Source organism: Diadema antillarum, unplaced genomic scaffold, assembly GCF_040938485.1.
Source record: "Diadema antillarum isolate AM-2024a unplaced genomic scaffold, OU_Dant_1.0 seq00000386_RagTag, whole genome shotgun sequence".
Taxonomy (NCBI): Eukaryota; Metazoa; Echinodermata; class Echinoidea; order Diadematoida; family Diadematidae; genus Diadema; species Diadema antillarum.
In genome coordinates, this window is record NW_027271384.1 from 3,726,262 (window position 1) to 3,741,054 (window position 14,793).

The 14,793-nt window shown below is 45.2% G+C and overlaps 1 protein-coding gene and 1 pseudogene across 1 annotated transcript; both read right to left on the reverse strand.

Moving 5' to 3' along the window:
- Nucleotides 1–15: 15 nt before the first annotated feature.
- LOC139731862 (zonadhesin-like) lies at nucleotides 16–11,435 on the reverse strand (annotated as a pseudogene).
- Nucleotides 11,436–11,460: 25 nt separating this feature from the next.
- Nucleotides 11,461–12,390, reverse strand: LOC139731923 (mucin-2-like). Its single transcript, XM_071642801.1, has 2 exons — nucleotides 12,192–12,390; nucleotides 11,461–11,869 (listed from the first exon to the last, which is right to left on the reverse strand). The coding sequence occupies exons 1-2, from the start codon at nucleotides 12,355–12,357 to the stop codon at nucleotides 11,610–11,612; spliced, it is 426 nt and encodes a 141-aa protein (XP_071498902.1). The 5' UTR covers nucleotides 12,358–12,390; the 3' UTR covers nucleotides 11,461–11,609.
- Nucleotides 12,391–14,793: the final 2,403 nt, after the last annotated feature.

Sequence of the window (14,793 nt, forward strand, 5' to 3'; positions counted from 1 at the left end):
TGCCGTTGATGAAGCTCAAGGGTGTCGTCCGCCTTGCACCGGTTGGACTAGAACCACTCTATTCCGCTCGATCGAATAGCTAGTGCCATTCACCTCCAGTACCACCTTGCGCAGGTACGACACTCGGTCCGATGGGGTTGTTCTTGACGTTGTCTCCCCACAAGTGGAAATCCACAAGGTCGTGCGGTCGCTGCACGGCCTCACCAGCGTGTACTCACAGTCGCCCTGGAAGTCATGACGACCACGGATCGAACCATTAGTGTAGTGCGGATCTCCCCACACGGTGCAGATTCCAGGCGCTGTTCAGAGAAGCAGTCGGAAGGTAATTAAAGCACTCTGAATAGTGGCAGCCAGAAGCCCTCACTTCTTCTCCCAACAAAATATACAATTGGCCGCCTACACTACAGATGTCTGCCATCTGCCACAAGTAAGCTTAACGGTTTTTTTCACCTCTCGCATTTCTTGCAGACTTCCTTCTATTTTAATTGGTTCCTCTTTCAAAACAGTACGGTGTTCATCACATACAAAAGTACATGCTCTTTACCATGCATGACCTGACTGGATCTTGTACTCTAACAGCATAAAAAGAGAACACATGCAAGTACATTTCCACAAAAGAGAGATCACTGGCACTCACAAATGGAGTCCATACACACCTACCAAACACTATCAAAATCTCTTGCAATATTGTGCTTCTTCAAAATATGAGGTTTCCCGTCTACCTTCAGTTTTTCTTCTCAGACAAGATGAGCAGTCGACCAAAGGCTTGAAATACACAGCTCAGTAAGGCTCATCGCCGCCGCCCGCGTTCTCTATCTATTACTCAAATGACTTACCTCTGGTGCATTCTCCATTGCTGTAGGTGAAGCCGTCCCGACAGTAGCAGTCTCTCACACCACCCTTGATCCTACACTCCTGGTTCTCCATGCACGCGTATGCCACACATTCCAAAGTGCCTCCAGAACAGCTGCACATCTCGGAGCAGTCATCGTTCACGTACACATCCCCTGCCTGTTTGTGCCAATACCAATCATTTAGATTTGCTTTAGACCATGGTCTTCTTTTCAAGCCATTTGCATCTCCATTTGCTTTCAATCCACACGACAATAATCACAGTGTTCAACGATTTATTAAACTTAAGCTCAAATATTACCATCAAAGGAGGAAAGCCACACTCACCGAGATGTAGCTTCCGTCTGGAAGAGTGCAACCACAATCCTCTGGCTGCACGCATGTTCCGCCGTCGTCCAGCAGTCCTTCGGGGCAGCTGCAGATTTCACGGCAGGGAAGTCCGCAGTTCAGGTCGGCATCTGGATCGGCACAGCTGGCTGGCAGGCGCTACCGCAAGATTCGTACACTGTTCCACTCGGACACTCAAACCCTGAATAAAGACAGTTTTTAGGCAAGGATATACCTTGAACGTCATTTACAACGTACAAGAACATACAACAAGTGAAATACCCATTCATCACCACGAAAGCTGTACATTACTTACACCGGATACGATCGGCATCACCAAAAACACAAAGTGCTCACACAAGTCATATAAAGTCAGTACTGTCGGGGACATTCACAACTGTACAGATTTACAGTTTTCACGCAAAATGCACTACCGTCATTCAGCATCTGCACTCTTCTTTCATGACTCCACAATATTTCACTTATTTCTTCCAAACCCACCGAAAGACTTTCGACGTCTTTCAAAAGCTGCATCTCATCCTCACGGCACAGAGGGTCATGTCAGAGACTCTTGACACGCACTTCATGATATCTGATCACATGGCTTTATTTTTTGCACCTCTAGATTCTGATGATCAGCCCAAAACAGCTTTCCCACTATACAACATAAGTGTCATGACACAAAAATACTTACCGCACTGGATTACAGACGCCCTCCAGTCCCCAGCCAAGATGCCATTTGTTTCTCCTCGACACTTCTGAACGTATTCCTGCAGGGCTCCGCATATGATGTCGTTGTCAGGGTCAGTGAAACACAGGTCGAAGACGCAGGCATCATAGTAATCACTCACGTCCACAAAGTCGAGCAGCCTCCCAGGGGACCTGAAAGCAAGAAACAGCTGCAAATATAAGCTCTTGGATACTACACAAACAACAAACAAAAATACACACACAGAAAAAAGAAAAGAGACTGAGAAATTCCACTGCACTTTTCTATTCGAGGTGATTAGAAATCATCAGACAAATAGTCAGATAGGATGTACCATACTCTAGCTGCTTACCACGCTCATTTTCTAATTTGCCCTCTTTTAATGCTTCAATAGATTGCTTTAACTTTTTGCATATCATATCGACTCATCTACTCATAGAATACACGAGTACTGTAGTGTGCCTCAGTGAAATTCAATCATCTCCATCTTCTCACCGTCAGGATTGATGAAGATGTAGCAGATGTCCTCCACACGTTGCTGCACGTCGGGGTCATCACAGCCATCAGGGGGCGGGAGAATTGTGGTATCGCACTCCTCTTCATTCAGAACCCAGTCATTACCAAAGACATTCTGGTACGGTGTCTGCAAACAGGACCACATTCGTCAACACAATTATTGGTACTTTTGGGTACAGCTGCACGATCAGGTCACTGTTACATCCACAACACTGATTACATCAAAGTCCAGTCACATGCGGAACATGTCTCTTTCCTACAATCAAATACCCTGATAGACAGGGTATTGAGAAAGAAGGTAATAAGAGAGCAGAGTTCTACTTACGACACTTCCATCCTGGAGGCGGAAATCGTTGGATCTGTCGTCATCGAAGGTTCCGCACAGACCACAAGTAGCATTCCAGTACTGGTATGGCACCTCTATGGTTGCAGTGTTGGCTCCGTCGAAACGTACAGATAGACCAAAGGATGTTTGGATAGTCTGTAATAACGATCAGATATCAGGTCCTGTTTACCCTTCCCTTCATATCGTGCCTTTATGCTCAATTCTAAAACAATTACGTGTCAAACAAAAATCTTACATCTTGGCATCACGGCTGCAACAAATTTCACTGATATTTCATTTTCGTGTCTCCTTCCAAATATCTGACAATGAAATTGCTTTGACACTAACATAGATGTTAATACTAGTTTCTCTTTCATTTAATTGTATAAATACTAGTGTGCACCACATCCTTGTAACAAGACACACTTTGGACATTTTAAATGCCCCTACATCAAAATCAATATCAATTGATGTGCTGACCCACAATTGAGTAAACCAGCCATCATTCCCTTACCGCGTAAGACCGGTCCGAGCGAAATAGTGATGCCGTTGATGAAGCTCAAGGGTGTCGTCCGCCTTGCACCGTTGACTAGAACCACTCTATTCCGCTCGATCGAATAGCTAGTGCCATTCACCTCCAGTACCACCTTGCGCAGGTACGACACTCGGTCCGATGGGTTGTTCTTGACGTTGTCTCCCCACAAGTGGAAATCCACAAGGTCCGTGCGGTCGCTGCACGGCCTCACCAGCGTGTACTCACAGTCGCCCTGGAAGTCATGACGACCACCGTCGAACATAGTGTAGTGCGGATCTCCCCACACGGTGCAGATTCCAGGCGCTGTTCAGAGAAGCAGTCGGAAGGTAATTAAAGCACTCTGAATAGTGGCAGCCAGAAGCCCTCACTTCTTCTCCCAACAAAATATACAATTGGCCGCCTACACTACAGATGTCTGCCATCTGCCACAAGTAAGCTTAACGGTTTTTTTCACCTCTCGCATTTCTTGCAGACTTCCTTCTATTTTAATTGGTTTCCTCTTTCAAAACAGTACGGTGTTCATCACATACAAAAGTACATGCTCTTTTACCATGCATGACCTGACTGGATCTTGTACTCTAACAGCATAAAAAGAGAACACATGCAAGTACATTTCCACAAAAGAGAGATCACTGGCACTCACAAATGGAGTCCATACACACCTACCAAACACTATCAAAATCTCTTGCAATATTGTGCTTCTTCAAAATATGAGGTTTCCCGTCTACCTTCAGTTTTTCTTCTCAGACAAGATGAGCAGTCGACCAAAGGCTTGAAATACACAGCTCAGTAAGGCTCATCGCCGCCCCGCGTTCTCTATCTATTACTCAAATGACTTACCTCTGGTGCATTCTCCATTGCTGTAGGTGAAGCCGTCCCGACAGTAGCAGTCTCTCACACCACCCTTGATCCTACACTCCTGGTTCTCCACGCACGCGTATGCCACACATTCCAAAGTGCCTCCAGAACAGCTGCACATCTCGGAGCAGTCATCGTTCACGTACACATCCCCTGCCTGTTTGTGCCAATACCAATCATTTAGATTTGCTTTAGACCATGGTCTTCTTTTCAAGCCATTTGCATCTCCATTTGCTTTCAATCCACACGACAATAATCACAGTGTTCAACGATTTATTAAACTTAAGCTCAAATATTACCATCAAAGGAGGAAAGCCACACTCACCGAGATGTAGCTTCCGTCTGGAAGAGTGCAACCACAATCCTCTGGCTGCACGCATGTTCCGCCGTCGTCCAGCAGTCCTTCGGGGCAGCTGCAGATTTCACGGCAGGGAAGTCCGCAGTTCAGGTCGGCATCTGGATCGGCACAGCTGGGCTGGCAGGCGCTACCGCAAGATTCGTACACTGTTCCACTCGGACACTCAAACCCTGAATAAAGACAGTTTTTAGGCAAGGATATACCTTGAACGTCATTTACAACGTACAAGAACATACAACAAGTGAAATACCCATTCATCACCACGAAAGCTGTACATTACTTACACCGGATACGATCGGCATCACCAAAAACACAAAGTGCTCACACAAGTCATATAAAGTCAGTACTGTCGGGGACATTCACAACTGTACAGATTTACAGTTTTCACGCAAAATGCACTACCGTCATTCAGCATCTGCACTCTTCTTTCATGACTCCACAATATTTCACTTATTTCTTCCAAACCCACCGAAAGACTTTCGACGTCTTTCAAAAGCTGCATCTCATCCTCACGGCACAGAGGGTCATGTCAGAGACTCTTGACACGCACTTCATGATATCTGATCACATGGCTTTATTTTTTGCACCTCTAGATTCTGATGATCAGCCAAAACAGCTTTCCACTATACAACATAAGTGTCATGACACAAAAATACTTACCGCACTGGATTACAGACGCCCTCCAGTCCCCAGCCAAGATGCCATTTGTTTCTCCTCGACACTTCTGAACGTATTCCTGCAGGGCTCCGCATATGATGTCGTTGTCAGGGTCAGTGAAACACAGGTCGAAGACGCAGGCATCATAGTAATCACTCACGTCCACAAAGTCGGAGCAGCCTCCCAGGGGACCTGAAAGCAAGAAACAGCTGCAAATATAAGCTCTTGGATACTACACAAACAACAAACAAAAATACACACACAGAAAAAAGAAAAGAGACTGAGAAATTCCACTGCACTTTTCTATTCGAGGTGATTAGAAATCATCAGACAAATAGTCAGATAGGATGTACCATACTCTAGCTGCTTACCACGCTCATTTTCTAATTTGCCCTCTTTTAATGCTTCAATAGATTGCTTTAACTTTTTGCATATCATATCGACTCATCTACTCATAGAATACACGAGTACTGTAGTGTGCCTCAGTGAAATTCAATCATCTCCATCTTCTCACCGTCAGGATTGATGAAGATGTAGCAGATGTCCTCCACACGTTGCTGCACGTCGGGGTCATCACAGCCATCAGGGGGCGGGAGAATTGTGGTATCGCACTCCTCTTCATTCAGAACCCAGTCATTACCAAAGACATTCTGGTACGGTGTCTGCAAACAGGACCACATTCGTCAACACAATAATTGGTACTTTTGGGTACAGCTGCACGATCAGGTCACTGTTACATCCACAACACTGATTACATCAAAGTCCAGTCACATGCGGAACATGTCTCTTTCCTACAATCAAATACCCTGATAGACAGGGTATTGAGAAAGAAGGTAATAAGAGAGCAGAGTTCTACTTACGACACTTCCATCCTGGAGGCGGAAATCGTTGGATCTGTCGTCATCGAAGGTTCCGCACAGACCACAAGTAGCATTCCAGTACTGGTATGGCACCTCTATGGTTGCAGTGTTGGCTCCGTCGAAACGTACAGATAGACCAAAGGATGTTTGGATAGTCTGTAATAACGATCAGATATCAGGTCCTGTTTACCCTTCCCTTCATATCGTGCCTTTATGCTCAATTCTAAAACAATTACGTGTCAAACAAAAATCTTACATCTTGGCATCACGGCTGCAACAAATTTCACTGATATTTCATTTTCGTGTCTCCTTCAAATATCTGACAATGAAATTGCTTTGACACTAACATAGATGTTAATACTAGTTTCTCTTTCATTTAATTGTATAAATACTAGTGTGCACCACATCCTTGTAACAAGACACACTTTGGACATTTTAAATGCCCCTACATCAAAATCAATATCAATTGATGTGCTGACCCACAATTGAGTAAACCAGCCATCATTCCCTTACCGCGTAAGACCGGTCCGAGCGAATAGTGATGCCGTTGATGAAGCTCAAGGGTGTCGTCCGCCTTGCACCGTTGACTAGAACCACTCTATTCCGCTCGATCGAATAGCTAGTGCCATTCACCTCCAGTACCACCTTGCGCAGGTACGACACTCGGTCCGATGGGTTGTTCTTGACGTTGTCTCCCCACAAGTGGAAATCCACAAGGTCCGTGCGGTCGCTGCACGGCCTCACCAGCGTGTACTCACAGTCGCCCTGGAAGTCATGACGACCACCGTCGAACATAGTGTAGTGCGGATCTCCCCACACGGTGCAGATTCCAGGCGCTGTTCAGAGAAGCAGTCGGAAGGTAATTAAAGCACTCTGAATAGTGGCAGCCAGAAGCCCTCACTTCTTCTCCCAACAAAATATACAATTGGCCGCCTACACTACAGATGTCTGCCATCTGCCACAAGTAAGCTTAACGTTTCTTTTCACCTCTCGCATTTCTTGCAGACTTCCTTCTATTTTAATTGGTTTCCTCTTTCAAAACAGTACGGTGTTCATCACATACAAAACTACATGCTCTTTTACCATGCATGACCTGACTGGATCTTGTACTCTAACAGCATAAAAAGAGAACACATGCAAGTACATTTCCACAAAAGAGAGATCACTGGCACTCACAAATGGAGTCCATACACACCTACCAAACACTATCAAAATCTCTTGCAATATTGTGCTTCTTCAAAATATGAGGTTTCCCGTCTACCTTCAGTTTTTCTTCTCAGACAAGATGAGCAGTCGACCAAAGGCTTGAAATACACAGCTCAGTAAGGCTCATCGCCGCCCCGCGTTCTCTATCTATTACTCAAATGACTTACCTCTGGTGCATTCTCCATTGCTGTAGGTGAAGCCGTCCCGACAGTAGCAGTCTCTCACACCACCCTTGATCCTACACTCCTGGTTCTCCACGCACGCGTATGCCACACATTCCAAAGTGCCTCCAGAACAGCTGCACATCTCGGAGCAGTCATCGTTCACGTACACATCCCCTGCCTGTTTGTGCCAATACCAATCATTTAGATTTGCTTTAGACCATGGTCTTCTTTTCAAGCCATTTGCATCTCCATTTGCTTTCAATCCACACGACAATAATCACAGTGTTCAACGATTTATTAAACTTAAGCTCAAATATTACCATCAAAGGAGGAAAGCCACACTCACCGAGATGTAGCTTCCGTCTGGAAGAGTGCAACCACAATCCTCTGGCTGCACGCATGTTCCGCCGTCGTCCAGCAGTCCTTCGGGGCAGCTGCAGATTTCACGGCAGGGAAGTCCGCAGTTCAGGTCGGCATCTGGATCGGCACAGCTGGGCTGGCAGGCGCTACCGCAAGATTCGTACACTGTTCCACTCGGACACTCAAACCCTGAATAAAGACAATTTTTAGGCAAGGATATACCTTGAACGTCATTTACAACGTACAAGAACATACAACAAGTGAAATACCCATTCATCACCACGAAAGCTGTACATTACTTACACCGGATACGATCGGCATCACCAAAAACACAAAGTGCTCACACAAGTCATATAAAGTCAGTACCGTCGGGGACATTCACAACTGTACAGATTTACAGTTTTCACGCAAAATGCACTACCGTCATTCAGCATCTGCACTCTTCTTTCATGACTCCACAATATTTCACTTATTTCTTCCAAACCCACCGAAAGACTTTCGACGTCTTTCAAAAGCTGCATCTCATCCTCACGGCACAGAGGGTCATGTCAGAGACTCTTGACACGCACTTCATGATATCTGATCACATGGCTTTATTTTTTGCACCTCTAGATTCTGATGATCAGCCAAAACAGCTTTCCACTATACAACATAAGTGTCATGACACAAAAATACTTACCGCACTGGATTACAGACGCCCTCCAGTCCCCAGCCAAGATGCCATTTGTTTCTCCTCGACACTTCTGAACGTATTCCTGCAGGGCTCCGCATATGATGTCGTTGTCAGGGTCAGTGAAACACAGGTCGAAGACGCAGGCATCATAGTAATCACTCACGTCCACAAAGTCGGAGCAGCCTCCCAGGGGACCTGAAAGCAAGAAACAGCTGCAAATATAAGCTCTTGGATACTACACAAACAACAAACAAAAATACACACACAGAAAAAAGAAAAGAGACTGAGAAATTCCACTGCACTTTTCTATTCGAGGTGATTAGAAATCATCAGACAAATAGTCAGATAGGATGTACCATACTCTAGCTGCTTACCACGCTCATTTTCTAATTTGCCCTCTTTTAATGCTTCAATAGATTGCTTTAACTTTTTGCATATCATATCGACTCATCTACTCATAGAATACACGAGTACTGTAGTGTGCCTCAGTGAAATTCAATCATCTCCATCTTCTCACCGTCAGGATTGATGAAGATGTAGCAGATGTCCTCCACACGTTGCTGCACGTCGGGGTCATCACAGCCATCAGGGGGCGGGAGAATTGTGGTATCGCACTCCTCTTCATTCAGAACCCAGTCATTACCAAAGACATTCTGGTACGGTGTCTGCAAACAGGACCACATTCGTCAACACAATAATTGGTACTTTTGGGTACAGCTGCACGATCAGGTCACTGTTACATCCACAACACTGATTACATCAAAGTCCAGTCACATGCGGAACATGTCTCTTTCCTACAATCAAATACCCTGATAGACAGGGTATTGAGAAAGAAGGTAATAAGAGAGCAGAGTTCTACTTACGACACTTCCATCCTGGAGGCGGAAATCGTTGGATCTGTCGTCATCGAAGGTTCCGCACAGACCACAAGTAGCATTCCAGTACTGGTATGGCACCTCTATGGTTGCAGTGTTGGCTCCGTCGAAACGTACAGATAGACCAAAGGATGTTTGGATAGTCTGTAATAACGATCAGATATCAGGTCCTGTTTACCCTTCCCTTCATATCGTGCCTTTATGCTCAATTCTAAAACAATTACGTGTCAAACAAAAATCTTACATCTTGGCATCACGGCTGCAACAAATTTCACTGATATTTCATTTTCGTGTCTCCTTCAAATATCTGACAATGAAATTGCTTTGACACTAACATAGATGTTAATACTAGTTTCTCTTTCATTTAATTGTATAAATACTAGTGTGCACCTAATCGATCCATCCTTGTAACAAGACACACTTTGGACATTTTAAATGCCCCTACATCAAAATCAATATCAATTGATGTGCTGACCCACAATTGAGTAAACCAGCCATCATTCCCTTACCGCGTAAGACCGGTCCGAGCGAATAGTGATGCCGTTGATGAAGCTCAAGGGTGTCGTCCGCCTTGCACCGTTGACTAGAACCACTCTATTCCGCTCGATCGAATAGCTAGTGCCATTCACCTCCAGTACCACCTTGCGCAGGTACGACACTCGGTCCGATGGGTTGTTCTTGACGTTGTCTCCCCACAAGTGGAAATCCACAAGGTCCATGCGGTCGCTGCACGGCCTCACCAGCGTGTACTCACAGTCGCCCTGGAAGTCATGACGACCACCGTCGAACATAGTGTAGTGCGGATCTCCCCACACGGTGCAGATTCCAGGCGCTGTTCAGAGAAGCAGTCGGAAGGTAATTAAAGCACTCTGAATAGTGGCAGCCAGAAGCCCTCACTTCTTCTCCCAACAAAATATACAATTGGCCGCCTACACTACAGATGTCTGCCATCTGCCACAAGTAAGCTTAACGTTTCTTTTCACCTCTCGCATTTCTTGCAGACTTCCTTCTATTTTAATTGGTTTCCTCTTTCAAAACAGTACGGTGTTCATCACATACAAAACTACATGCTCTTTTACCATGCATGACCTGACTGGATCTTGTACTCTAACAGCATAAAAAGAGAACACATGCAAGTACATTTCCACAAAAGAGAGATCACTGGCACTCACAAATGGAGTCCATACACACCTACCAAACACTATCAAAATCTCTTGCAATATTGTGCTTCTTCAAAATATGAGGTTTCCCGTCTACCTTCAGTTTTTCTTCTCAGACAAGATGAGCAGTCGACCAAAGGCTTGAAATACACAGCTCAGTAAGGCTCATCGCCGCCCCGCGTTCTCTATCTATTACTCAAATGACTTACCTCTGGTGCATTCTCCATTGCTGTAGGTGAAGCCGTCCCGACAGTAGCAGTCTCTCACACCACCCTTGATCCTACACTCCTGGTTCTCCACGCACGCGTATGCCACACATTCCAAAGTGCCTCCAGAACAGCTGCACATCTCGGAGCAGTCATCGTTCACGTACACATCCCCTGCCTGTTTGTGCCAATACCAATCATTTAGATTTGCTTTAGACCATGGTCTTCTTTTCAAGCCATTTGCATCTCCATTTGCTTTCAATCCACACGACAATAATCACAGTGTTCAACGATTTATTAAACTTAAGCTCAAATATTACCATCAAAGGAGGAAAGCCACACTCACCGAGATGTAGCTTCCGTCTGGAAGAGTGCAACCACAATCCTCTGGCTGCATGCATGTTCCGCCGTCGTCCAGCAGTCCTTCGGGGCAGCTGCAGATTTCACGGCAGGGAAGTCCGCAGTTCAGGTCGGCATCTGGATCGGCACAGCTGGGCTGGCAGGCGCTACCGCAAGATTCGTACACTGTTCCACTCGGACACTCAAACCCTGAATAAAGACATTTTTTAGGCAAGGATATACCTTGAACGTCATTTACAACGTACAAGAACATACAACAAGTGAAATACCCATTCATCACCACGAAAGCTGTACATTACTTACACCGGATACGATCGGCATCACCAAAAACACAAAGTGCTCACACAAGTCATATAAAGTCAGTACTGTCGTGGACATTCACAACTGTACAGATTTACAGTTTTCACGCAAAATGCACTACCGTCATTCAGCATCTGCACTCTTCTTTCATGACTCCACAATATTTCACTTATTTCTTCCAAACCCACCGAAAGACTTTCGACGTCTTTCAAAAGCTGCATCTCATCCTCACGGCACAGAGGGTCATGTCAGAGACTCTTGACACGCACTTCATGATATCTGATCACATGGCTTTATTTTTTGCACCTCTAGATTCTGATGATCAGCCAAAACAGCTTTCCACTATACAACATAAGTGTCATGACACAAAAATACTTACCGCACTGGATTACAGACGCCCTCCAGTCCCCAGCCAAGATGCCATTTGTTTCTCCTCGACACTTCTGAACGTATTCCTGCAGGGCTCCGCATATGATGTCGTTGTCAGGGTCAGTGAAACACAGGTCGAAGACGCAGGCATCATAGTAATCACTCACGTCCACAAAGTCGGAGCAGCCTCCCAGGGGACCTGAAAGCAAGAAACAGCTGCAAATATAAGCTCTTGGATACTACACAAACAACAAACAAAAATACACACACAGAAAAAAGAAAAGAGACTGAGAAATTCCACTGCACTTTTCTATTCGAGGTGATTAGAAATCATCAGACAAATAGTCAGATAGGATGTACCATACTCCAGCTGCTTACCACGCTCATTTTCAAATTTGCCCTCTTTTAATGCTTCAATAGATTGCTTTAACTTTTTGCATATCATATCGACTCATCTACTCATAGAATACACGAGTACTGTAGTGTGCCTCAGTGAAATTCAATCATCTCCATCTTCTCACCGTCAGGATTGATGAAGATGTAGCAGATGTCCTCCACACGTTGCTGCACGTCGGGGTCATCACAGCCATCAGGGGGCGGGAGAATTGTGGTATCGCACTCCTCTTCATTCAGAACCCAGTCATTACCAAAGACATTCTGGTACGGTGTCTGCAAACAGGACCACATTCGTCAACACAATAATTGGTACTTTTGGGTACAGCTGCACGATCAGGTCACTGTTACATCCACAACACTGATTACATCAAAGTCCAGTCACATGCGGAACATGTCTCTTTCCTACAATCAAATACCCTGATAGACAGGGTATTGAGAAAGAAGGTAATAAGAGAGCAGAGTTCTACTTACGACACTTCCATCCTGGAGGCGGAAATCGTTGGATCTGTCGTCATCGAAGGTTCCGCACAGACCACAAGTAGCATTCCAGTACTGGTATGGCACCTCTATGGTTGCAGTGTTGGCTCCGTCGAAACGTACAGATAGACCAAAGGATGTTTGGATAGTCTGTAATAACGATCAGATATCAGGTCCTGTTTACCCTTCCCTTCATATCGTGCCTTTATACTCAATTCTAAAACAATTACGTGTCAAACAAAAATCTTACATCTTGGCATCACGGCTGCAACAAATTTCACTGATATTTCATTTTTGTGTCTCCTTCAAATAATTGACAATGAAATTGCTTTGACACTAACATAGATGTTAATGCTAGTTTCTCTTTCATTTAATTGTATAAATACTAGTGTGCACCTAATCGATCCATCCTTGTAACAAGACACACTTTGGACATTTTAAATGCCCCTACATCAAAATCAATATCAATTGATGTGCTGACCCACAATTGAGTAAACCAGCCATCATTCCCTTACCGCGTAAGACCGGTCCGAGCGAATAGTGATGCCGTTGATGAAGCTCAAGGGTGTCGTCCGCCTTGCACCGTTGACTAGAACCACTCTATTCCGCTCGATCGAATAGCTAGTGCCATTCACCTCTAGTACCACCTTGCGCAGGTACGACACTCGGTCCGATGGGTTGTTCTTGACGTTGTCTCCCCACAAGTGGAAATCCACAAGGTCCGTGCGGTCGCTGCACGGCCTCACCAGCATGTACTCACAGTCGCCCTGGAAGTCATGACGACCACCGTCGAACATAGTGTAGTGCGGATCTCCCCACACGGTGCAGATTCCAGGCGCTGTTCAGAGAAGCAGTCGGAAGGTAATTAAAGCACTCTGAATAGTGGCAGCCAGAAGCCCTCACTTCTTCTCCCAACAAAATATACAATTGGCCGCCTACACTACAGATGTCTGCCATCTGCCACAAGTAAGCTTAACGGTTTTTTTCACCTCTCGCATTTCTTGCAGACTTCCTTCTATTTTAATTGGTTTCCTCTTTCAAAACAGTACGGTGTTCATCACATACAAAAGTACATGCTCTTTTACCATGCATGACCTGACTGGATCTTGTACTCTAACAGCATAAAAAGAGAACACATGCAAGTACATTTCCACAAAAGAGAGATCACTGGCACTCACAAATGGAGTCCATACACACCTACCAAACACTATCAAAATCTCTTGCAATATTGTGCTTCTTCAAAATATGAGGTTTCCCGTCTACCTTCAGTTTTTCTTCTCAGACAAGACGACCAAAGGCTTGAAATACACAGCTCAGTAAGGCTCATCGCCGCCCCGCGTTCTCTACAGTGTATCTATTACTCAAATGACTTACCTCTGGTGCATTCTCCATTGCTGTAGGTGAAGCCGTCCCGACAGTAGCAGTCTCTCACACCACCCTTGATCCTACACTCCTGGTTCTCCACGCACGCGTATGCCACACATTCCAAAGTGCCTCCAGAACAGCTGCACATCTCGGAGCAGTCATCGTTCACGTACACATCCCCTGCCTGTTTGTGCCAATACCAATCATTTAGATTTGCTTTAGACCATGGTCTTCTTTTCAAGCCATTTGCATCTCCATTTGCTTTCAATCCACACGACATTAATCACAGTGTTCAACGATTTATTAAACTTAAGCTCAAATATTACCATCAAAGGAGGAAAGCCACACTCACCGAGATGTAGCTTCTGTCTGGAAGAGTGCAACCACAATCCTCTGGCTGCACGCATGTTCCGCCGTCGTCCAGCAGTCCTTCGGGGCAGCTGCAGATTTCACGGCAGGGAAGTCCGCAGTTCAGGTCGGCATCTGGATCAGCACAGCTGGGCTGGCAGGCGCTACCGCAAGATTCGTACACTGTTCCACTCGGACACTCAAACCCTGAATAAAGACAGTTTTTAGGCAAGGATATACCTTGAACGTCATTTACAACGTACAAGAACATACAACAAGTGAAATACCCATTCATCACCACGAAAGCTGTACATTACTTACACCGGATACGATCGGCATCACCAAAAACACAAAGTGCTCACACAAGTCATATAAAGTCAGTACTGTCGGGGACATTCACAACTGTACAGATTTACAGTTTTCACGCAAAATGCACTACCGTCATTCAGCATCTGCACTCTTCTTTCATGACTCCACAATATTTCACTTATTTCTTCCAAACCTACCGAAAGACTTTCGACGTCTTTCAAAAGCTGC